Source organism: Carettochelys insculpta, chromosome 6 (genome assembly GCF_033958435.1).
Source record: "Carettochelys insculpta isolate YL-2023 chromosome 6, ASM3395843v1, whole genome shotgun sequence".
NCBI classification, from domain to species: domain Eukaryota; kingdom Metazoa; phylum Chordata; order Testudines; family Carettochelyidae; genus Carettochelys; species Carettochelys insculpta.
This window is the reverse complement of record NC_134142.1, coordinates 123022433-123043772: the sequence shown is the minus strand read 5'-3', so window position 1 is coordinate 123043772 and position 21340 is coordinate 123022433. Positions and strand designations below refer to the sequence as shown.

The 21340-nt window shown below is 57.9% G+C and overlaps 1 protein-coding gene across 4 annotated transcripts in view; it reads left to right on the top strand.

Annotated features, from left to right (window-relative positions):
- SRCAP (Snf2 related CREBBP activator protein) overlaps nucleotides 1–20406 on the top strand; it is a 29651-nt gene extending 9245 nt beyond the window's left edge. For 3 of the 4 annotated variants that reach the window (XM_074998171.1, XM_074998170.1, XM_074998168.1), the window contains 29 exons: nucleotides 1144–1284; nucleotides 1717–1951; nucleotides 2262–2515; nucleotides 2833–2923; nucleotides 3051–3140; nucleotides 3829–3984; nucleotides 4067–4338; nucleotides 4415–4592; nucleotides 4900–5036; nucleotides 6617–6786; nucleotides 6897–7089; nucleotides 7591–7727; nucleotides 8185–8371; nucleotides 8649–8818; nucleotides 9294–9625; nucleotides 9904–10194; nucleotides 10285–10449; nucleotides 11331–11555; nucleotides 11731–12054; nucleotides 12136–12380; nucleotides 12733–13073; nucleotides 13372–13574; nucleotides 13745–13914; nucleotides 14150–14346; nucleotides 14473–14587; nucleotides 14962–15090; nucleotides 15175–15357; nucleotides 16316–16399; nucleotides 17070–20406. In XM_074998171.1, the coding sequence (XP_074854272.1) occupies nucleotides 1144–1284; nucleotides 1717–1951; nucleotides 2262–2515; nucleotides 2833–2923; nucleotides 3051–3140; nucleotides 3829–3984; nucleotides 4067–4338; nucleotides 4415–4592; nucleotides 4900–5036; nucleotides 6617–6786; nucleotides 6897–7089; nucleotides 7591–7727; nucleotides 8185–8371; nucleotides 8649–8818; nucleotides 9294–9625; nucleotides 9904–10194; nucleotides 10285–10449; nucleotides 11331–11555; nucleotides 11731–12054; nucleotides 12136–12380; nucleotides 12733–13073; nucleotides 13372–13574; nucleotides 13745–13914; nucleotides 14150–14346; nucleotides 14473–14587; nucleotides 14962–15090; nucleotides 15175–15357; nucleotides 16316–16399; nucleotides 17070–20351 (8697 nt within the window). In that variant the 3' untranslated portion in view covers nucleotides 20352–20406. The remainder of the gene's footprint in view (nucleotides 1–1143; nucleotides 1285–1716; nucleotides 1952–2261; nucleotides 2516–2832; nucleotides 2924–3050; nucleotides 3141–3828; nucleotides 3985–4066; nucleotides 4339–4414; nucleotides 4593–4899; nucleotides 5037–6616; nucleotides 6787–6896; nucleotides 7090–7590; nucleotides 7728–8184; nucleotides 8372–8648; nucleotides 8819–9293; nucleotides 9626–9903; nucleotides 10195–10284; nucleotides 10450–11330; nucleotides 11556–11730; nucleotides 12055–12135; nucleotides 12381–12732; nucleotides 13074–13371; nucleotides 13575–13744; nucleotides 13915–14149; nucleotides 14347–14472; nucleotides 14588–14961; nucleotides 15091–15174; nucleotides 15358–16315; nucleotides 16400–17069) is intronic. The other variant, XM_074998169.1, reaches the window with a different exon arrangement.
- The last annotated feature ends 934 nt before the right edge of the window (nucleotides 20407–21340 follow it).

Here is a 21340-nt window from a genome sequence, read left to right as displayed (position 1 = left end):
CAAGTTAGATGATCACAAAAGCATATCAAAATGTGATTTGTATTCAAAACTAGCTGATTTATTAGCCAAGGAATCACTCTGTACATTAAACTGTGGCTTTGGTCACTGTGTCTATTGCAATTTTAAAACTAGTAGATCTCATTCTCTCATACCTAATATTTAGTCTTAGGATCTGGGGGAGAAAACAAGCTTTTGTGCATTGTCAACACCCAACTCTTTTCATAACAGTAAATTAACTAGTCATTGAACTGAATTATTTGAATTAACTGAAGGGAAGAAAATTATTCTACGGGTGCATGGTAGGCTACTTCTGTCAAAAGCTGGTTACCACTACAACAGATGCTGGTTCTAGGTGATTTGCCTGTGACTTCCACAAGTTCGGTGCTTTGGCTTTTTTAAAACTTGGCAGCAAATGTGAACTGTTGCTTTTTGTATTTAATTAAAATCATTTTATAGGGCAGTAAATATATAGTAAGTTTAGGTCTTGACAGGTTATCATTTCACATTTAATTTTAAGTGGGTGTATTTTTAAAATAAAAGTTTGTTGCTAATTTCAATGTTGAAAATCTGATTTTAAAAAAATAGTTTTTTTTTTTGTGGGCCCTGCTGTGTCAGACAGGGGAGAGAGGCACATGTGCAGTAAGACAGGCTCTGTGTTGCAAGACAGAGGGTTTACAGGTTGCCTGGTGTCAAGGTAACTGAATGGCTTCCATGTGTTGAGTTCAAGTCCTGCTCTCAACAGAGGAGTGACTCCTGGGCACATTCTTCAAGGGCTTTTCCAGGAGTTCTGCCCTGAGAACAGAGCTTCTGGCTTAAGAGATGGTATTTCCAAAGGCTTTGTAATCTGTGCAGGCACTGTCCATCTGTCCATCCATCCAACCTCTTCTCTATCCATGTATGTTTCTGTGTTCCATCTAAGCTTGATCTGATGGGCCTAGGCACTGAACAAAAACCTTCCTGATCCTCCTCCTCAAATTGTGGCTGGTGTCCCAGCTGTTGGTTGGCAGCATGTCCCTGGGCTGTGCTCCAGCTAGAGAGCTCTCTCCCATCCACAGTACAGTCAGCGTTGGGTTGGTGCAGACCCATTCTCTCCACTTCCCACCATGTATGTGTATCACCCATCTCCTTCCCCCGCACTCCCAGGTTGTGCGAATGGTGATCCGGCACCATGAAGAGCAGAAACAGAAGGAGGAACGAGCTAAGCGGGAAGAGCAGGCCAAGCTACGGCGCATTGCCTCCTCCATCGCCAAAGAGGTCAAGCAATTCTGGAGCAATGTGGAGAAGGTGGGTATGGCGTGAAGCACTGGAGGGAGCCCCTAGGCAGGCTTTGGGCCTGGGCTTCCTCATATAAGAATTGTCACATGACATACAGGCCTCTCTAGCGTTGTATCTCTTGGATGCTCTAGCTCAGGCTGTTTGGTTCCTGTGTCTTAGCATCCCTGCTCTCTGTCACATCAGCTTGGGCATCAGGACTCTCCAGCCCTAGGTCTCTGCCTTTCCATTGCTCCAGGGTGGGTTCTCTAGTACGGTGTCTTGTGTTGAGCAGTAGAATAGTCATCAGAGAGGTGATTTCCTTTTGCCCCTCAGCTGGGCCCAGCAGGAAGAATCTTCAGAAGCGAGTACGAAACCCTGACAATATGCTCCCTGTTGAGAGCTCCCTCTTACCCTTCTTTTTCACATTGATGTTCCTTCCCTAACCTGGGCCTCCACTGCCAGGTGGTGCAGTTCAAGCAGCAGTCTCGTCTGGAGGAGAAGAGGAAGAAAGCCCTGGACCTGCAGCTGGACTTCATTGTGGGCCAGACAGAGAAGTACTCAGATTTGCTGACTCAGAGCCTCAATGAGACCTTTCCCATTGCTAGCAAGACTGGCTCTTCCTCCCACATCAGCTCCTCCCATGCTGGCTCCACCGCATCCAGCCCCCCACCACCTCCACATCTCACTGACGATGAAGGTAGGGCACTGAAATGACTCGCTCCCAGTCTAGGCTCATCTTCTACCATCCAGTCCTTCCTTATAGGGTCTTGTGCCCCTTTCTCCTCAGCTGGCCGTTCTCTCCTATCTTTGGGGCTGCATTTGAGTTGGTACCCTTAGGAGAGCATTCCCTGAGCCTTCCAGTCCTGTCCCTCCAGGGCCAGATCAGCTGGTGCCTTCTAGAGGGGAAATGTCCCAGAGCTCATTCCCAGGGCTCCTTAGTCCCAGGATTCCCTGCTTGTCGTCACTGTCCTAGATAGATGGTTCACCCCAGCTTCCTCCTCCCACAGATGGGGACTTCCAGCCCCATGAGGAGTCAGATGACGAGGAGACAATTGAGGTGGAGGAGCAGCAGGAAGGGAACGACTCGGAGTCACATCGGCGTGAGATAGAGCTGCTGAAGCAGGAGAGTGAGCTGCCCCTGGAGGAGCTGCTGCAGTCCCTGCCCGCTCAGATCCTGGAGAATTCCTGCAGTACTGCCCCCTCTGCCTCCAGCTCCGAAAACGAGGAGGAGGAGGAGGCGGCAGGGGAGAGTGAGGAAGAGGTAGAGAAACAATCTCTACCGCTAAAGATGGCTGAGGAGCGGGTCAGACCTGCCAGGGAGGCTCAGGAGATTGGTGATCAGTGACAGTCTGGGAGGTGGGAGTCAGGACACCCCGGAGTGAGGCAGCACTTCACTCAGAGCAGACATCTCCCTTTGCAGTCCACTGTCCTGGAGAGACAGCTGCACTCAGATCCTCCTGAGCTGCATGATCCCAGTTAGGCCAGGATAGGAGGGCTTGGAGGTGCCAGGGTTCTCCTTTTGGGGTGGGAGGGCCTGGCCCCAGCTTCTCCTCCCAGCCCTCTTCTTCCTGCCTCCAGCAGGAGAAAGCACAGTCCATCATGCAGAAGAACAAAAGGCTATGGAAGCCCAACAAGGAGGATGAGGAGTTCACAGCCCATGAGGAGGAAGGTGAGCATAGCAAGGGACTTGCTGATGTGACTAGGCTCTGGGAGAAACCTGGCTGCCGGTGGTGAGGGCGATGGATTGACAGCGTCCTCTCCCATCCCTGTGGTAACACAGCCCCTTCTCTCCTCAGCCGAGGATGAAGAGGAAACGATTGATGCTGAAGAGAAGCTGGAAGGGGACACGGATCACAAGAAGGAATTGGATGATTTGGCCCGGGAAGGTATGGAGGGGATGGGTGGAAAGTAAGTCTTGCATTGGACTGGGACAGGCCTAACTGTCCTCATAGCTCCAGGATACTCCATTATCCTTTTACTGCACAGGTGAGAGAGGTTTTAACATGCAAACTTGGTGTGAGAGGGAGCTCTCAGGGTGTATAGAACTTCTTGAGATGTGGTATTAACCCTAGCAGCGGGGCCAAATCCAACATCTTGGGAGCCCCACATCCCTACCTTCCAGATTTGATGTTGGAGCCTCATTTTGAAAACAGTTCTTGTACCTACTCCTCTGTGGCTTCGTTCTGGAGTCCTGAAGGACCAGGCATGGTGCGACTGGACTAATTCCAGCCCAAACATTCCGTTTTTGTGGCATGGGTCTCTCAGAGACACAGCGTCAGTTTGTCTGGTTCACTATCCCCAGAGCTCAGGATCTACCATCCTCCAAGTTATGTGATCTCCATTCAGGGAGCACTTAAACAGGTCCCTGCTTGGCCCCGTAGGCTGGGATTTGGTAGCTGGTGCTCAAAGGAACCTCTCCATTGCAACCTGCAGCCCGGTCTTCCCTGTACTGGCTGCGTTACAGATCTGGAGAGACATCTAGTTCTAGGGTGGGGTGGGATGTGATACGGCCTCCAGCCCCAAGGCAGCTTCTGTTCATTCCCACATGCCCATGATTCTGTTGCTGCCTGGCAGGGGAGCTGCCCCTGGAGCAGCTGCTGCAGAGATATGCCGGCGCCTATGCCTCGGACTTTGAGATGGACGAGTTGGACAGCTCTTCAGGTGCCTCAGAGCCCAGCACCTCGGAGTACGAGGAGGAGTCAGAGGATGAGGAGCACAGCAGCCAGTCAGGTATGGAGGGATGAGGTTGTGGGGTCTGAGGAGCAAGTGGGTGTCTTAAGGCAGTGCTGACACTGGGTGGCTCTTTCCCCAGCCTCCACTGCAGAGGAGGAGAGTGAGGAGGAGGAGGAGGAGGAGGAGAGCCAAGAGGAGGAGGAGGAGGAGGAGGATGCCATCACTGCTGAAGTGACAGCAGCAAGCCAGGAGGAAGACTTTGGTGTGGAGTACCTGCTGAAAAGGGATGAGGATCGGGGAGAGGGGGGTAACGACGCAGCTCCCACCCTAGGGCCCAAGAAGGAGATAACAGACATTGCGGCAACTGCCGAGAGCCTGCAGCCCAAGGGCTACACCCTGGCCACCACCCAGGTAAACAGGGCTGCAGTGTGGAAGGGGCTGGGAAAGTGGGGAAGGCAGTAGACTAAGACCTTCCCCTGTTGCACAGGTGAAGACGCCCATCCCTTACCTGCTGCGGGGGACCCTGCGGGAGTATCAGCACATCGGCCTGGACTGGCTGGTCACCATGTACGAAAAGAAGCTCAACGGGATCCTGGCGGACGAGATGGGGCTGGGCAAGACCATCCAGACCATTTCCCTGCTGGCTCACCTAGCCTGCGAGAAGGGTGAGCAGGAGGGACTGGCCTTCCTGGGGCGGCTCCATCTCTGCTGGGTGTACGAGAGTCAGGGAGAATCCTGCCCTGGGTGGGGACAGGTCACATGGGCCCAGGTGCCTAAGTTGCAAGAGCCACCTTTCCGACAGAGAGCTCAGGGCTGACAGGCTATGGAGATGCAGGGCTGGGGGAGGTTCCTCGGCAAGGAGGATGTGTGGCAGAGATTGCCATGCTGCTGCCCAGGCTTTGCCCACCTTGGCGCTCCAAGGTTCCTGAGCCCACAGGTTGAGAGCAGCCCTGCTCTGTGTTGGTCACACAGGTAGCTGGGGTCCCCACCTGATCATCGTGCCCACCAGCGTGATGCTGAACTGGGAGATGGAGATCAAGCGCTGGTGCCCCAGTTTCAAGATCCTCACCTACTATGGGGCGCAGAAGGAGCGCAAGCTCAAGCGGCAGGTGAGGAGCCAGGGGTCCCCTCCATCATCTCCAGTGAACTCCCCAAATTGGTACAGGACTACCTCTGTGCAGTAGCTCAGGGTTGTCTGCTCTCCCTGGCGTTGGGGCGAGAGTCGGTCATAAAGAAAGCCAGAAAGGACCTCTAGAACTAGAATACAGACCACCAACACCACCGAGTACCAGCCCACCTCAGTGCGTGAAGGGAGACCAACATATTGGGCAATGTGTGTTGTGTGCCACAGGTAGGAGGGACTGAGGTGTGCCTCTGCCCAAACCCCAGCAGTGACAAGCATGAGATCCCCTGATGATCCCAGCATATGAGCTGCACCCCATGTGCTGCATAGGAAGGGAAGTCATCTCCTGCCAGTGTGACCTGGGGGGAAATTCCTTCCTAGCCTCACATACAGTGACAGCTAGACCCAGCACTTGGGAGCAAGAACCACCCAGTTGAGTACTCGAAAGAGAATGTGAGTTCAGTGCCACCATGGAGCCCTGGTTGCCCTCCCAGTGTCCCAGTTCCAGCCCAGTCATCCCTGATGCTTCAGAGGTGGGAGATGGTAAAAGCCTGGCATGCATGGGGAGATCCCTTCCGGACCCCTCCTGGCGGCTAGCTGAACATAAGAAATATGCCCTCCACCAACACAAGCAACCTCTTCAGACAGTTGCTTTCTCTTAGGACTGAAGAGATTTTTGCTCCGAGAACTTGACTAGGGGCTGCTCTACAACCGGTTAGAACCCTTCTAATTCCTAGCCATGAATTGGTTTATGGCCAGTTTATATCTATTTGTTCTTGTGCCAGTCATACCCTTCACCCTCTCTGGCATTTACTCCTCTCCCAGTGGATTTGTGGAGCTTAGTCAGATCCTCCTCACCCTTCATTTGATGAGACTAAATAAGCCAAGCTCCTGTAGCCCCCTCTAACAGGGTCAGCTCTCCATTTGCCTGGTTATCCTTCAAGCTGTTCTCTGCCTCTGTTCCAGCTGGAATTCCCGTTTCTGGAACCAGCATGCCCAGAGCTGTGCACAGTGTTTCCACGGATGCCTTACCAGTGCCCTAGACAATGGCATTATACTTTTTCCCTCTGTCTACTGGAAATGCTATTTACCTTTGTCACTGACGGAGTGTACTGGTGGCTCATAGTTATTCCGTGATCAGTGCCCACAGCTGTCCTCTCTTGCTTCCAACTGATGAGCTTGTAGCACAGATTCTTCTTATTAAACCCCAGATGCAGGACGCCCTACTTTGTCCTACTAGATTTCATCCCATTTCTGCCTCTGGTCTTCAGGCTCTTCCAGCTCTGATGTAATATTCCAGACATCCCTACTGAGAATGCCACTTTGCTCTGTATTATTATCACTCTGTTGCTTTCTGAGGAGGCAGTCTTCTGCAGGGTCACACGGGATGCTGGCTGGCTCAGGGGGCGTCGGGAACACACAGGGCCTTTCCCCTTAGGGTATGTCTCCTCTATTTTGGACCTGAGTGATGGAACCACCTGGCTTAGGGATGGGAAGAGGATCTGGCTGGCCCCTCCTTTGGTGGCTTGTAGCCCTTCCCAGTGTAACCCAGCTGTCCTCCTGTAGGGCTGGACCAAGCCCAATGCCTTCCACATCTGCATCACCTCGTACAAGCTGGTGCTGCAGGACCACCAGGCATTTCGGCGGAAGAACTGGAAGTACCTGATCCTGGATGAGGCCCAAAACATCAAGAACTTCAAATCCCAGCGCTGGCAGTCGCTGCTAAACTTCAACAGGTGGGTACCCCCAGCTGAGGGCAGAGGGCCTCAGCCCCCTGTGGCACAACACACTCACGGCTCTGCCTTTCCTTCTCCCCCACCCCTCCACTCCTCCATGTCTCCTCCAGTCAGAGGCGGCTGCTGCTGACAGGCACCCCACTGCAGAACAGCCTGATGGAGCTCTGGTCCCTCATGCACTTCCTGATGCCCCACGTCTTCCAGTCACATCGCGAGTTCAAGGAGTGGTTCTCCAATCCACTGACAGGCATGATAGAAGGCAGCCAGGAGTACAATGAGAGCCTGGTCAAGCGGCTGCACAAGGTGAGGGTGGGGGTTGCACAGGAAGGGAGAGGGAGCTGCTGGAGATGGGGGCTGATTTTGAGGGGTGGGGAGCAGGGGCTTCTTGGAATCAGAAGTGGGATGGGGTCCCTAAGGTATTGGGGTTGGAAGAAGGGATGGGTCAGGACCAGGACATGGATGGGTTGATCTGGGGCTCAGAGAAGAGGTGACAGACCTAGTGGTCAGAATGGGGAACTGGTCAGGAAGGCAGTTGCTTAGACATCTTTCTGTGCCTTCTGCGGGTTTGAATAGTGCAGTCGGGCCAATCAGTGTGGTCTGGGCATTATCCGCAAGCAAGATCCCTATACGTGCTGCCTCTGGGAGGGGTCAGAGTTCTGCTAGCCTCACTTCCCAGAGGGTCGGGAGGGTAAGCTGTCCCTGTTGGTCTGAGGTTGAGCCTTTCCAGCCAGTGATCAGGACATCTGGGACTGTTGGGAGGGGGGGCTGGCTTTTAATCTGATTGCTCTGCCCCACCCTGGGCAGGTGCTGCGGCCCTTCCTCCTGCGGAGGGTGAAGGTGGATGTGGAGAAGCAGATGCCAAAGAAATACGAGCATGTCATCAAGTGCCGGCTGTCCAAGCGCCAGCGTTATCTTTATGACGACTTCATGGCCCAGGCCACGTGAGTTCCAGGGGGACAGAATGCTTGGGTCTACTCTGGCTTTTTGGGGTGTGTAGAAATGTGGAGGCTGAGAACCAGTACTTGTAGGTTCTGTCCCTAGCTCTGGGAGTGATTGTGTTTGAAGTCCTCTCTAAGTCCTGCCCATAGATTCAGTTGGGTACAGAATCCACCCTCACTTCCTCTCCCAAATGGCTCTGTGGCATTACTGAGTTATTCAGACTCCGCTCCTTACCCTGGAGGTGGCTGCATTTCGGTACTGACTGAGGGATCCTTGTAGATCATCCCGGTGTGGTGACCCAGCTGCAGCACCACCCCCCAGAAGTGGCTGCACCTCAGTGCTGGGTATCAGTCCCACAGAAACACACAGCAACTTAACTTACACGCCTGCTGGCCCAGAAGTACAGCATGCGGTAGCACCCAGAAACTCTAACTGACTTTGCTCTTGGTTTCCCTTCAGCACCAAGGAGACTCTGGCCACCGGGCATTTCATGAGCGTCATCAACATCCTGATGCAGCTGCGGAAGGTGTGCAACCACCCCAACCTCTTCGACCCCCGGCCCATCCACTCACCCTTCATCACCGAGGGCATCTGCTTCAGCACCGCCTCCCTCGTCCTGGGCGCCCTCAACAGGGACCCCTTTAAGGCAGGTGCCCAAAGGAGATGGGATGGGGCTGTACCTTCCTAGGGGCTTGGCTGGCTCAGAGAAGATGGGGTGGGTGGGTGAGGGGAAGAGATGTAAGACCTTTCCTCTCTAGGGGTGCCTGCCCCAGAGTGTACTGGTTTGCTCTTGTGGCTGGGCACGAAGAGGGGACAGGAATGGAACATGAGACTTTTCCACTTCCTGCTTCCCCTGGAGTTGGCGTTACTCCAAGGGGTTGGGAAGGGCTGGTCCTCTCCTAACTGGGCCTGGCTCCTTGCAGCATGTGGACATGGGCCTTTTCGACCTCATCAACCTGGAGGGGCGTGTGTCCCGGTATGAGGCTGACACCTTCCTGCCTAAGTGGAAGGTGACAAGGAAGCTGATCGAGGAGATTGCTGAGTCCCCAGATCCCCCGCCCAGACCCAAACCTGTCAAGATGAAAGTAAACAGGTACTGTGTTTGTGTGTGTCCCTGTCCGTCTTCCCATCCCCACAGGGATCTCATTGTGGAGGCAGACGATGCAATGGGCTGGGGATCTCACTGGGGGGGTCTGCCATAGTCTAGGATGGGGATTCTTGGGGCAAAGCAAAGAATGGGGGCTTGGAGGGGAGTCTGGGCTTTCCATAGAGGAGAGAGGTCTGGATTTGCTGGGGAGGGTTCAGCAGGGAGTGGTGAGTTCCTTCCTCTACCCCCCACCCCACACACCTCTCTCTCCCTCCCCCCTCCCCCCCATGGGCTGGGTTTCTCGCTGGAGGGGCCGCCATAGCCTAGGATGGGGATTCTGGGGATGGGGCACAGCAAAGAATGGGGGGTTCGAGGGGAGTCTGAGCTTTCTGTAGAGGAAGGAGGCCTGGATTTGCGGGGCATGCTGGTTTTTCTCCCCCACCACACACACTTTAACATCCCCCCCCCCCCCCCCCCACAGGATGCTGCAGCCGGTGCCAAAGCCAGAGAACCGGACCGTGGTGCTGGTGAACAGCCCTCGCCCCATGACCCCTTTGCAGAGGCCGATGGCTCCTGTGCTGCCAGAGGCTCTGGCCCCCATGCACCCCATGGGCCCTGTTCTCCCAGGGCCCATTCAGCCGCCCCTGCTCCCCCACCCCATGGCTGTACCTGTCTCGTTGCCCCTGCCCCTCCCGCCATCCCCAGTACCGGTGCCTCCTGCTGCCAGGCCACAGGGCCCAACGCTAGTGCCTACGCTGAGCCAGAACAACGCCGCTGCTGCTGTGCTCCAGGCCCCGGTGTCTGCACCACAGGGTAAGGGCCAGGGCAGGGCTGATTTCCCTCTGGAAACCCCTGGGGCCGGGCCCTGGTCCTCTGAGTGAGGGCTGGGATGTCTTACTGGGGGCTGGGAGGTTTCATTATTTCTCTCCTGTCTCCTTTTTGGGGGCAGGGTCCAGCCAGGTAAAACTTCCTTGGCCCCTTCCATCTCTCCCAGGCTTCAGGAGCTGGGCTGGTGACCCCTCTCCTTTTGGGGATATGTAACTTGGCTATCTGACCGCTCTCCTCTAACGAGCCCCTCTTTCCTCCCACAGTCCTGCCTGCGCTGATGCCCACGGCCCAGCTGGTCCCGAATGCTCCCCAGCCCCCTGTGCTGCCAGCTCCTGCTGCCACTGCTGCTGCCTCTGCCCTCAAGCCTGGCCCAGTGCCAGCCCCCGCTGTGCGGCTCACCACCAACCCCCTGACCCCTGGCGCTGTGGGGGGCATGATGAAGCCAGTGACTGTCCATTCTGCCACCAACACCCTGCCTGGCTACGGCTTCCCAGCTACCAGTGCTGTGCAACAGAGACTGCTGCTCTCCCCAGAGATGCAGGCCCGCCTGCCTTGTGAGTACCAGGAGCACTGCAGGGAGCGGGAGGAATGGTGGTGAGTGCCCGTCCCCGCTTCTGGGAACTGATCCCATCTGCTCTCTGCAGCGGGCGAGGTGGTGAGCATCGCACAGCTGGCCTCGCTGGCCAACCGGCCCCTGCAGAGCGCCCCTGGCAGCAAGCCCCTCACCTTTCAGATCCAAGGCAACAAGCTCACCCTGACGGGCACCCAGGTGCGGCCAGTCACCATGGCCCAGCCTCGACAGCTGCAAAGTAGGTAAACCCCTCCCTCCCTTGTGGCCCCAAGTGCCTGTACATCCTCGCCCTCTTAGGGTTAACCTCTTCCTGCCCTCTTCGGAGCCAGGAACTGAAGGCATCTGGTTATGTTGGTGGCCAGCAGCAACCTGGAGGTGTTAGCTGCCGTATAGGGTTGTGTGGGCAGGAGGGGAGTGCCCATTTGTTGAGAGCCTTCTGGTAAGAGCCCTCTCCCGGCCTCACTCGCTTCCTCGCTGGCTTCCACTGTTGTTTGAATTGCCTCTCTCATCCCCCAGTGCTCTGGCTGCTCAACTGGCTGACCTGCTTTCTTCTCCTCCTCCCCTCCACTCACGCTCAGCCGAAGCTCTGCTGGGGCTGCCAAACATGAGTTCTTAGACCGCATGAGCCAGCCTGGAGGGGAGGGGGTAGGAGAGACTGTAGTGCTTGGGGGATGGACGAAAGAGCCCACGGGGCTCTAGTGTGTGCAGTAAGACCACAGCTGGGTGCAGCCAAGAGGAGGAGCTGGGAAGTTAGGTGCTCTGCGTGACTGACTGGTGGTGGGCAGAGGGGTACTGGTGGGTGAGCTGGGCAGTGAGTGCTCAGGGATGCTGGTGGGGTGGGAAGTAAGGTATGTTATTGAGCAGGGAGCAGAGGGGGCCACCGGAAGAGAGCATGGGGGGTGGTGGGAGAGATGGTTGGGGTAGGATCCCTCTAAGCTCCAGCCGTCTCTGTCCGTGAGGCGTCTGATGACCAGAGGGAGAGAGCAAACCTCTGAGCTTGCCGTGCTGTAAGACCCCAGTGCCAGCCTGGCCGGGTCACAGCAGGTGGCGCACAGGGGTTGGGCATACCCTGGTGAGGAGGCTCATGGGTACCCGCTGTTTATGCTCTCCCCCCTGCAGGGAATGTAGTGCACCTGGTCTCTGCTGGGGGGCAGCACCACATCATCAGCCAGCCGGCTCAGGTGGCTCTCATCCAGGCCATGACACAACAGGGTGGACAGGCACAGGGAGCAGTGCAGGCCTTGCCAGGGCCCCAGCCCACCACTGTCCTACCTGCCCCAGCCTCTGGCACCACAGCAGCTGCCACTTCTGCAACCATCAGTGTCCCTGTAGGTGCCACACAAGGTGAGTGTCAGCTGCCAGGGGCCTGGAGGCAGAGCAGTGGGATAGAGTTAGAGGGTTCGAGCACAAGGGGCTGGGATCTGGGGCTCCTGGGTTTTGTCCCCAGTGATGGGAGCAGAGTGGGGACTAGTGGTTAATGCAGAAGTAGATGTGTAACCCTGCACTCCTTGTCCCCCAGTGCCCTCCTCCATGGTGAACAGCTCTGGCGTGGTGAAGATCGTGGTACGGCAAGCCCCAAGGGATGGTCTGGTGCCTACCCCAGCCCTCCAGCAGCAGCAGCAGCAGCATCCCCGCCCAGCTCCAGCCACCTCAGCCACCACCCTGCCTACCCTACCTGCCGCTCTGATGGCACAGCGAGCCCAGCTCCCTGTTGCGCCCATGCCACCCATGCGGCTTCCCACTCAGCCGCTGGTTCCAGTGCGGGCCCCCACCCCACTCCAGGCCCTAGTGCGGCCCATGATACGGGTAGTGCAGGCGCCAGTGCCTGGCATGGAGCAGCCAGGTAAGTGTCATCTTGGTCTTCCTAGCCGGGGTGCTGTGCCCTAGGACTCTCACTAATCCCATCTGACTTTCCTCTCCACAGCTCCAGTCCCAGCTCCACCATCTCCTGCCACAGTGGCCCCTCTCCCCAGCCCTCCTGCCACCGCCGTCTGCCCCCCCTCGCTGGCTCTCCAGCCGATGCCTGCAGGGGCACCCAGCCCAGTGCCCAAAGAGGAACCTGAGACACTAACGCTACGCTCCACCACACCCACCCCGCCTCCCCCATCGCCGCGGGTCCCACGGCACAGACGGCAGCCCCCTCCCCCACCCCGGTCACCCTTCTATCTGGTGAGTCGTCCTGCAGGGGCTGGGTCTGAGCTTGCAGGGAAGAGGTGGGTGCTGAGGTAGCCTAGATCAGATGGGGTAGGGGGAGGAGGGGCTGGGATAGACCAGTCTGGACTTGATATGGGGGGAGTAGGATTGACTAGGGAGGAGCCGGGGCTGGACCAGCTGGGCAAGGGAGCAGCTCTTGGTGGAGGTGGGAGCTGTGCTAGCCCAGACAGGACAAGATGGAAGGGAGAGGGTCATGGAGATGGAGCTGGGATAGGCCATGGGAGGATGAGCTCTGCTGCAAGACAGGACGGGGTGGTGTCCAATAGCCAGCCCTGAGCTCTGTCTGTCCGTGCGGTCCCGGTGGCAGGAGTCACTTGAAGAGAAGCGGAAGAAGCAGAAAGAGGAGCGCCTAGACCGGCTCTTCCGCCTCAATGAGCAGCACTGCAACCTGGCCCCCATCTACGGCACTGAGGTGCTGCGCCTCTGCACACTCTTCCCACCCAGCCCCCCGCGGGAGCAGGAGGAGGGGCAGGAGATGGTCCCAGAATTGCACAACTGGAGAGGGGCCAGCTACACCCACTGCTACGTGGCGCAGGTGCAGCGGGACCCCCAGCATCTAAAGGCATACTGGCAGCGGGCTGCAGCCCTTGCCCAGGCCATCCTGACACCCCAGCAGAGGGTTGAGCAGTTGGCAGACATCATCGAGAGGTAATGCCTCCCGGCGGCACGACTGGGATCCTTTGCGGGCTGGGGATCTGGGGAGCTGCCTTGGGGAGCAGGGTTTAGAATGGAGGAGCCCTGGCTCTCAGGCCCATCCTTCGCCATACCAGGCCTGGAGGTAGAATCCAGCAGCCCTGACTACCAGCTCCCTGCTCAGCCCCACTGTGATCCAGTAGATCCCACTCCTCTCCTGCAGCTGATGAAGGTGGAGGCGTGTCCTCAGTCCCCTGGCCTGCTGCTGTGCCGTGGCTCTTCGTGCCCTCAGCCATGCCTGTTGTATCTGCAGGTTCATCTTTGCTATGCCTCCCGTGGAGGCGCCTGCCATCACCATTCACACCTCTCACCCGCCCCCGTCACTCCTGCTCCACCAGGCCATCTTCAAGGAGACGCTGCGGCGGGAGATCTCGCCCCGCGCCAGCGGCCTGCATCGCATCATCTGCAACATGCGCACCCAGTTCCCTGATCTCCGCCTCATACAGTACGACTGCGGTATGTGGAGGGACAGCAGCTTGGCTGAGCCACAGGCAGGGTGGGAACTAGAAAGGTTGAGCAGAGGGGCCTGCTCAGGTGGAGGAGGCGGGAGAAGCAGAGACCAGACTCTTCTTGGTCCCTACCCCTTGCCTTGCTGGTTTGATCACTGTCCCCTTTTCTTCCTGCAGGGAAGCTCCAGACCCTGGACCTGTTGCTGCGACAGCTAAAGGCTGGGGCGCACCGGGTCCTCATCTTCACCCAGATGACCCGCATGCTGGATGTGCTGGAGCAGTTTCTCAACTACCATGGGCACATCTATCTGCGCCTGGATGGCAGCACGCGTGTGGAGCAGAGACAGGTATCGTGGCTTGCTGCCCTTGCCATGTGCCCTTGTCTTGTGGGGTGCCTTCAGCAGCCAAGCTAGACTCCCCAGAGCCACCTCACCTCTCTTGCTACTCATCTACATCACTCTTCCCAGAACTGACGACAGAACCCAGGAGTCCGGACTCAGTCCTGCTGCTGTAACCACTAGACCGCACCAGCCCTGTATCCTGTCTGCTATCCTTCATTGTGGCTTTCCCTCCCCCTTGCAGGCACTGATGGAGCGTTTCAATGCTGACAAGCGCATCTTCTGCTTCATCCTGTCGACACGCAGTGGAGGTGTGGGGGTGAACCTGACGGGTGCTGACACGGTGGTGTTCTACGACAGTGACTGGAACCCCACCATGGATGCACAGGCCCAGGACCGCTGCCACCGTATTGGCCAGACCCGTGATGTCCACATCTACAGGTCAGCCATGCCCCCAGAGTCACCTTCTCTGTTTCCTCCCATCCAGCAGAGGGTGCTTGTGCAGCGTGTGTCCCCTCCCAGGCTGTGTGGCTTAGTCGATAAGTTGCCTCTCTGCCTCCCCTGCAGGCTGATCAGTGAGCGGACGGTGGAGGAGAACATCCTGAAGAAGGCCAATCAGAAGAGGATGCTGGGAGACATGGCTATTGAGGGCGGGAACTTCACCACAGCTTACTTCAAACAGGTACCTCACCCTGCTGCTGCACTCATGTTCTCTGCTGTATTGCAGCCTTCATGGACCTGCAGTTAAGGCATGAGCTGGAAGGTGAAACTTCCTGCTGGAACTCAGGAGTCCTGACTCCCAGCACTCCCCGACCTATTCATCCCCACTTTTCTCCCAGAGCTGGGGAGAAAACCCAGGAGTCCTGCAGTCTTCACTGAATAGGGCATAGAACCAGCAGTCCAGACCAAGCCTGATCTCCTTGATCTGAGACTCCAGCCTGAGAGGTTTGGCCAAGTGCATTGCTCTGGTTTTTAGAAAGCCCCAACCTCAAGCAGGTCATTGCTCATTGTAACCCAGGGGTGTCTGGGCCTAATCTGGGTGCATCTACCCCTCAGCAAACCATCCGGGAGCTCTTTGACATGCCCTTGGATGAGCCAGCCAAGAAGGACGGGGAGGTCCTCGCCATGACCCCAGAGGAAGAGGAAGATCCCATGGCCAACAAGCAGACCCAGATCCTGGAGCAGGTAAGCCCTACCTGGCCATGGGGAGAGCAGGGTTTCCTTCAGCTCCACTGTCTCATCCATTGAGGCAAATATGTCTGGTGGCAGGCGCTGTGCAAGGCTGAGGATCCTGAGGACATCCGGGCAGCTACACAGGCCAAGGCAGAGCAGGTGGCAGAGCTGGCAGAGTTCAATGAAAACATCCCCCTGGATGCAGATGAGCGGCCAAGCAAGGAGGAGGAGGAGGAGATGTCGAAGGCTGAGCAGGAGATTGCCTCGCTTGTGGAGCAGGTGCAGGGTGTAGACAGCTTGGTTAAAAGGGAATCCATCCTGTATCACATCCCTCTCCTTGTTCCTATCCTGCAGCGCAGTATATCCTAGTGCAGGGGTGTGCAAGAGGCAGCCCGTGGCCCAGAATCCAGCCTGTGGAGTCCTTTTATCCCACCCACAAAGCCAGCAGCGATGCCATTTTTAAAAGGCTGGCTGCTGCAGGGCCCCTGTGGCTGGGGCACGGGATCCGGCAGAGTCCTGGTGGCCTTACTGCCAAGGTGCCACCAGCCCCAGGGGCAGAGCCCTGGCTGGAGCACAGGGCCTGCAGCAGACCTGTGGTAGCCAAACACCAAGCCACCAGAGCCCCGGAGGAAGAGCCCTGGTGGACAGAGCATGGAGTTGCTGCCAGCCCCAGGAGCAGAGAGCTGGCTGCGGCTTGGGGCCTGTGGCAGAGCACCAGGAGCTGGAGCATGGAGCCGCCCCAGCACGTGCACCTTCTGCATTAGGTGGGAGGGGTGTTGGGGCTGTGAGGAGAGTTAAGCCTAGGGGTGGGCGGGGGTTGGTTTGGGGCTGTGAGGACTTTGAGCTCTGGGGGGTGTGGTTTGGGGCTATTTTGTGTTCAGCCCCCAGAACATACAAAAATTGCTGTGTGGCTCATGGCAAAAAAAAAAAGGTTGGACACCTCTGCCCTAGTGTATTTCTGTTGCAGGAGTATTGCACTATGGGAAGGAGGTGGGTGCCCGCTGCTCTTGGTGGGTTGGTTCAGAATCTTCAAGCTCTTCCAGCAGATTCTGCACCCTCTGTTTCACCAGTTAGACTGACCTCTGTGTCAAGGGCTCTTTTATGTGCAGTAGGAGCCCTGCCTTCTGTTGCTCTAACCCAGTAAACCCCACTCCCTCCCAGAGCTGGGATAGAACCCAGGAGTCCTGGCTTCCCAAACCTTGTGGTCACTTTTGTGCCTCGTCTCCTCCCTTCACAGCTCACCCCCATTGAACGTTATGCCATGAACTTCCTGGAGGCTTCTCTGGAGGATATCAGCCGAGAGGAGCTGAAGCAGGCAGAGGTGAATGTGACCCCCTTTAACTCTTCATGGCTTGGGGCTGGGTGCAGGATCTCATTGTGGCTGCCACAGCAGCATTGTCCACAACCTTGGCTTCAGCGGCACCTCCCAGCCTCAAGTGCGTGGCTCCCCACATGCAACGCAGCTTTGGTGGTGTGGCCGCACAGCAACCATCTCCCAGGCTGTTGTGAGCTCCACTCCCCTGGGCTTATGACCTTTCATGGAGATGACACTGGGGCATCAGTTGGGTGGTGGACAGCGTGGCCATAGGGCATTGAAGCATAGCATAATCCTGTCTAGCCCAGTATCTTGTCCCCCTTGTTGCCCCAAATCACAAGGGCCATCTAGCTGGGTATCCCTTCCCCCTGTCTGCTCCCAGTCACATCCTTAGGATTATCTAATGCCCTGTATTCTGCCCCAGATCACACCCATGGGACCAGCAAGGCACAGGCATCCCTCTCTTATCCTGCCCTCTACATCAGCCTGCTCCCTGCTACCCTAGCTGAGACCCATGGGCCGACCAGTCTAGCCCAATATCCTGTCCTGGATTAGGGCAATGGGCCCATCTCCCTATATATCCTACCCCCCTCCTGGCTCAGAGCAGGTACTCTTGTTGCTGGCAGATAACTGCTACCCCTCTCTCCTCTTCTTCCTCTTCTCCACACCGATCTAGGAGCAGGTGGAAGCTGCCCGGAAGGACATTGACCAGGCCAAGGATGAGGTAGTGTTCAAGCTGCCTGATGACGAAGATGAGGGCCGCCTCAGTGAGGAAGGCTATAGCAAGAAGAGCAAGAAGGCCAAGGTGCCCAGCCGTGTGGGCCCAGAGCGGGCTGGAACGCGCATGAGTGAGCGACTGCGTGGCACTCGCCTCTCCCTGCGTGAGGCAGATGGAGTAGACACTGAGCTGCACCACACCCGGCTCCCCAGCCTGCGCCACCCGCGGGGCCAGCATGCCAGGCTGGAGGCTGAGGAGCCAGAAGATCACCTGTCACTGGTGGCCCAGCACACGCGTGGTGCTGCCATCCGCAGGGAACTGGTTCGGGAGGAGACACTGGCTCTGACCCGCAGGGCTACAGCCAAGAGGGAGGAGCCAGGAACCAAGGTCCCAGCAGCTGGCGAGAGGGTGCTGCGGTCTATCCCTCACAGAACAGAGGCCCCCGTCACTGGGGAGAGGGTGCTCCGGGCCTCCCCACAGAGACCTGAACCCCCTGCCACCGGGGACAAGGTGTTGCGAGGCACCCCCCAGAGAGCCGAACCCCTGGCTGCCATAGAACGGGTGCTTCGTGCTATCCCTCAGAGAACAGAGCCCCCAGTCCTTGGAGACAGGGTGCTACGAGGCACCCTGCAGAGATTAGAGCCCCTAGCTGCTATGGAGCGTGTGCTTCGCAGCGCTCCCCCAAGGACAGATGTACAAGCTCCTGGGGACAGGCTGTCCCGGCCAGCCCTGCTCAGGCCAGAGGCACCTCCTTGTAGGGAGCAGGAGTTGAGACCCACTGCACCAGCCACTGTGGTGAAACACTTCCAGCCAAAACCAGAGATAACAGCTGCCAGAGACGAGACCCTCCAGCCGACACTCCCAGCTACTGAGATGGGGGTGGTTTTGGGAGCACCAGTCCTGATAGGGCATGAGAGCACAGCACGCACAAGGGAGCTGGCTGCAAATGCGTCCCCTGCTAAGCACGAGCTGCAGATGGAGCGTCCACCCACCAGGGAAAAGGTGCTGGGATCCATGGAACTCGTGACTGGAGAGATGGGGAGCACAGAGCCTTCTGCTTCAGAGAAAGTTCTCCTCTCAGCCCCTTGCAGCTTGGAGATCCCAGCTCCCGACAAGCTGATGCCAAGCCCAGAGACACCGGCAGCTGGGGAGGAGCCCCCCAGAGAAGCCACAAGATTCTTGGGCAAAGCCGAGGTAGCCAGTGAGCTGGCCCAAAGCTCAGCAGAGCTGCATGGTGTGGATGTGAAGAAGGCAGAGCCAGTCAGGCATGTCCTGGAGGAGCCAGGAAGTCCAACGCCTGATGGGCCTGCAGTAGAGCTCCCACCAGACATGCCTGCCCCTGGTGCTGCTAAGAGAGGGGTCGAACTGCACACTGCTGAACCTTTCTCCATCTCCACAGATGGCAGTGTCCCTGGAGAGGCAGATTCCCAGCCATCCTGGCTTCTCATGGGCTCACTGAACCAGCCAGTGGATGCTGCAAACTCCCTGTCTCGACTGAAGATGCCTTCCCCCAGCAAGGAGCAGAATGGGCTAGAGCAGCCTTCCCTTCTCTCCAATAGCCTGACCAAGTCCCAGCCCAGGGAGCCAGCACTGGGCACCATGGAGTCAGCAGAAGTAACCGGTGGCAGCAGCAGCCTGAAAGAGATGCCAAAGAGGGGGTTGGGAGACCAGGAAGACAATCCCAAGCACCCAGACAAAGTGGGGGAAATGCAGCCAGGGACAACCTTCTCCTCGGACAGCCCATCACCAGCCAAAACCCCACGCCGGCGCACCAGCGCTGACGTGGAGATCCGGCAGAACCACCAGGGCCAGGAAGGCCCAGCTGCCAAGGTCTTGCGTAAGCTGCCGGGCCGCCTGGTCACTGTGGTGGAGGAGAAAGAGCTAATCCGACGCCGGCGCAACCGCATCAACAAGCTGGATGCCACTGGCAGCACTGTGGTGAGTCCCAGCAGCAGTTCAGCACACAGTATATCAGAGCTAGAACTGTCCCCGTCAGGCAAGGAGCTGCCGTTGCTCCGTGACCTACCTGCCCGCCGCAGGATTGAGCTGGAGAGCCGGGCCACCAAGGAGAAGGGAGATGAGGGCTCTGGTCTGGAACCTCCCCCCAGCCTGCCTCCGCCTCCCCTCAAGCGTAAACGGGGTCGGCCCCCCAAGAACAAGTCACCAGAGCAGTCAAGCCAAGGAGAAGTACAGCACCCACCTGGCACACAGACAGCCCGTGTCAGGAAGCCAGAGATCAAGACACCTGAGCCATCCTCTCCCAAGACCAAGACCCTGGAGCAGCCATGCAAGGGGGAAGCACGGCCACCACCCAGCACCCCAAAGCCACGTGCCCAGAAGCTGGAGCCCAAGGCCCCTGAGCCAGCCTCTCCCAGAAGCAAGACAGAGAGTAGTGAAAATGACTCCCCCCTGGAGAAGCGCCGGCGGGGCCGGCCCCCCAAGACACACTGGGCCCCTGTCACCCCTAGCACTGAGTCACCCCCCAAGCGGAAGCGGGGCCGGCCCCCCAAGAACCCAGCTTCCCCCCGCGTGGAGCCAGCAGCTCCTCGCCCTGGCTCAACCTCAGACCGTGACACCTCCACCGAGAAAGAGCCTCCCCCACCCGGCCACAAGAGGAGGCGGAGGAGGAAGGAAGAGCCTGGCCCAGCCCCAAGCGAGAGCTCATCCGATGGGGAAGAGAACCGGCCCCTCACCCGCCTGGCCCGGCTCCGGCAGGAAGAGAAGCTGGAGTCAGGCAGCGAATGCTCGGCCCTGCTCCCAGCCCAGAGTGCCACCCCTAAGCCAGAGCTGGAGGGCACCTCGTCGGGGGAAAGCAGCATGTCAGAGCAGACCCCAGCTCGCTCAACCCGCCAGCGGCCTGGCAGTTTGATGCCACCATTAGAGCAGGAGCATCAGAGGCGCAAGCGGGCGTGCCTGTTGGAGGGGGGCAAGTCCCCAGCAGCTGCTGGCTCATCGGAGGAGGAGGGGGGCGGCGAGTCAGAGTCATCGGCAGAGCTGAGTGGCGAGGAGGGCAGACGGCGGCCCAAGCGCCAATGCCGCCACACAGCCCGAGCCCCCAGCAGCAGGAGACGGCAGTGCCCCCAGGGCAGCTCGGCTGACCGCATCCTGCGAAGTGCTGCTGCCACCCCAGCCAGCAACACTCGCTCAGCTGCCGGAGCTCCCACCCCCTCAGCCACCGCTGCTCCTGCCGCCATGGTGACCTCCTCGCTAAGTATCAGAGGCCGCAAGCCCAAAACGTGACCATAACCTGCAAGACACCAGAGTCACTTCTCATTGGGATAGATCGGAGCTCACCTATCCACCCGCCCCCTTCCCACCCTCCTCGGATGCTTCCCGCAAGCCTGCCAACCCCATCGGGACTATTGAACCACTACTTGAACTCAGGAGGGGCTGGTGCAGAGCTGTCTGGTTCCCCTCGCCCCAACACACACTCAGCTCTGGGCACAAGCTATCCCGGCTGCAAGACTCAGCAGCTTGGGGCAATCCTGCTGCTCCGGCCCTGGGGAAGATGTGTCTTGGGAGGGAAGGGGGCTCTGCTCCCTGGCGTCATGGAGCAGGCAGGGCGGCAGCCAAGGCAGGTAGGATGTGTGGCTCCCCCGGTTCTGGCCACGAAGTCAGCCTGAGGGCCTGGCTGGATTGGCCCTGGCATTTTATTTCTGTTCTCTTGCCCAATTCAGGGCTTGTTCCAATTCCTCCACTTCCTTCCTAATGGAGGGAGCTCCCCCTAGTTTCTCGAAACTCACCCCTTCTTTTTAACTAGCTGGGGTTGGTTTTTAACTGATGCGACCAAATTCGCGCCCCTTTCCCCCTCCACCTCTGTTTCCTTCCTGCTGTTCGGTGCAGGAGCCAGGGTGTCAGGCTGCAGCAATCAGATGTGGCTGCTAGGGACAGACTGGAATATGGGGTGCAGCAGCCACCCAACACACAGGAGAAATTGTTCTCTTTTTAATTATGTACATTTCAGACTCACAGCTCCAAGGACTCTTGGGGCTCTGATTGGTTGGACCCTGCCCCCTCGCCACACACAGCCCCCCCCCCCCCCCCCCCATATGTACAGCCCTTGTTGTAAAATAGGTTCTTTTGAACATAATCTATGCAAAGGTTATTTTGTATAGGGGAGCACACCATTCCCCCCTCCGTGGCAGGACTGGGGGCGGCAGCCATTCTCGGGTTGGGGGAGGAGTGTGTGGTTGCGGAGCAGGGGGTGTAGGGACTTGGGGGGAGGTGTT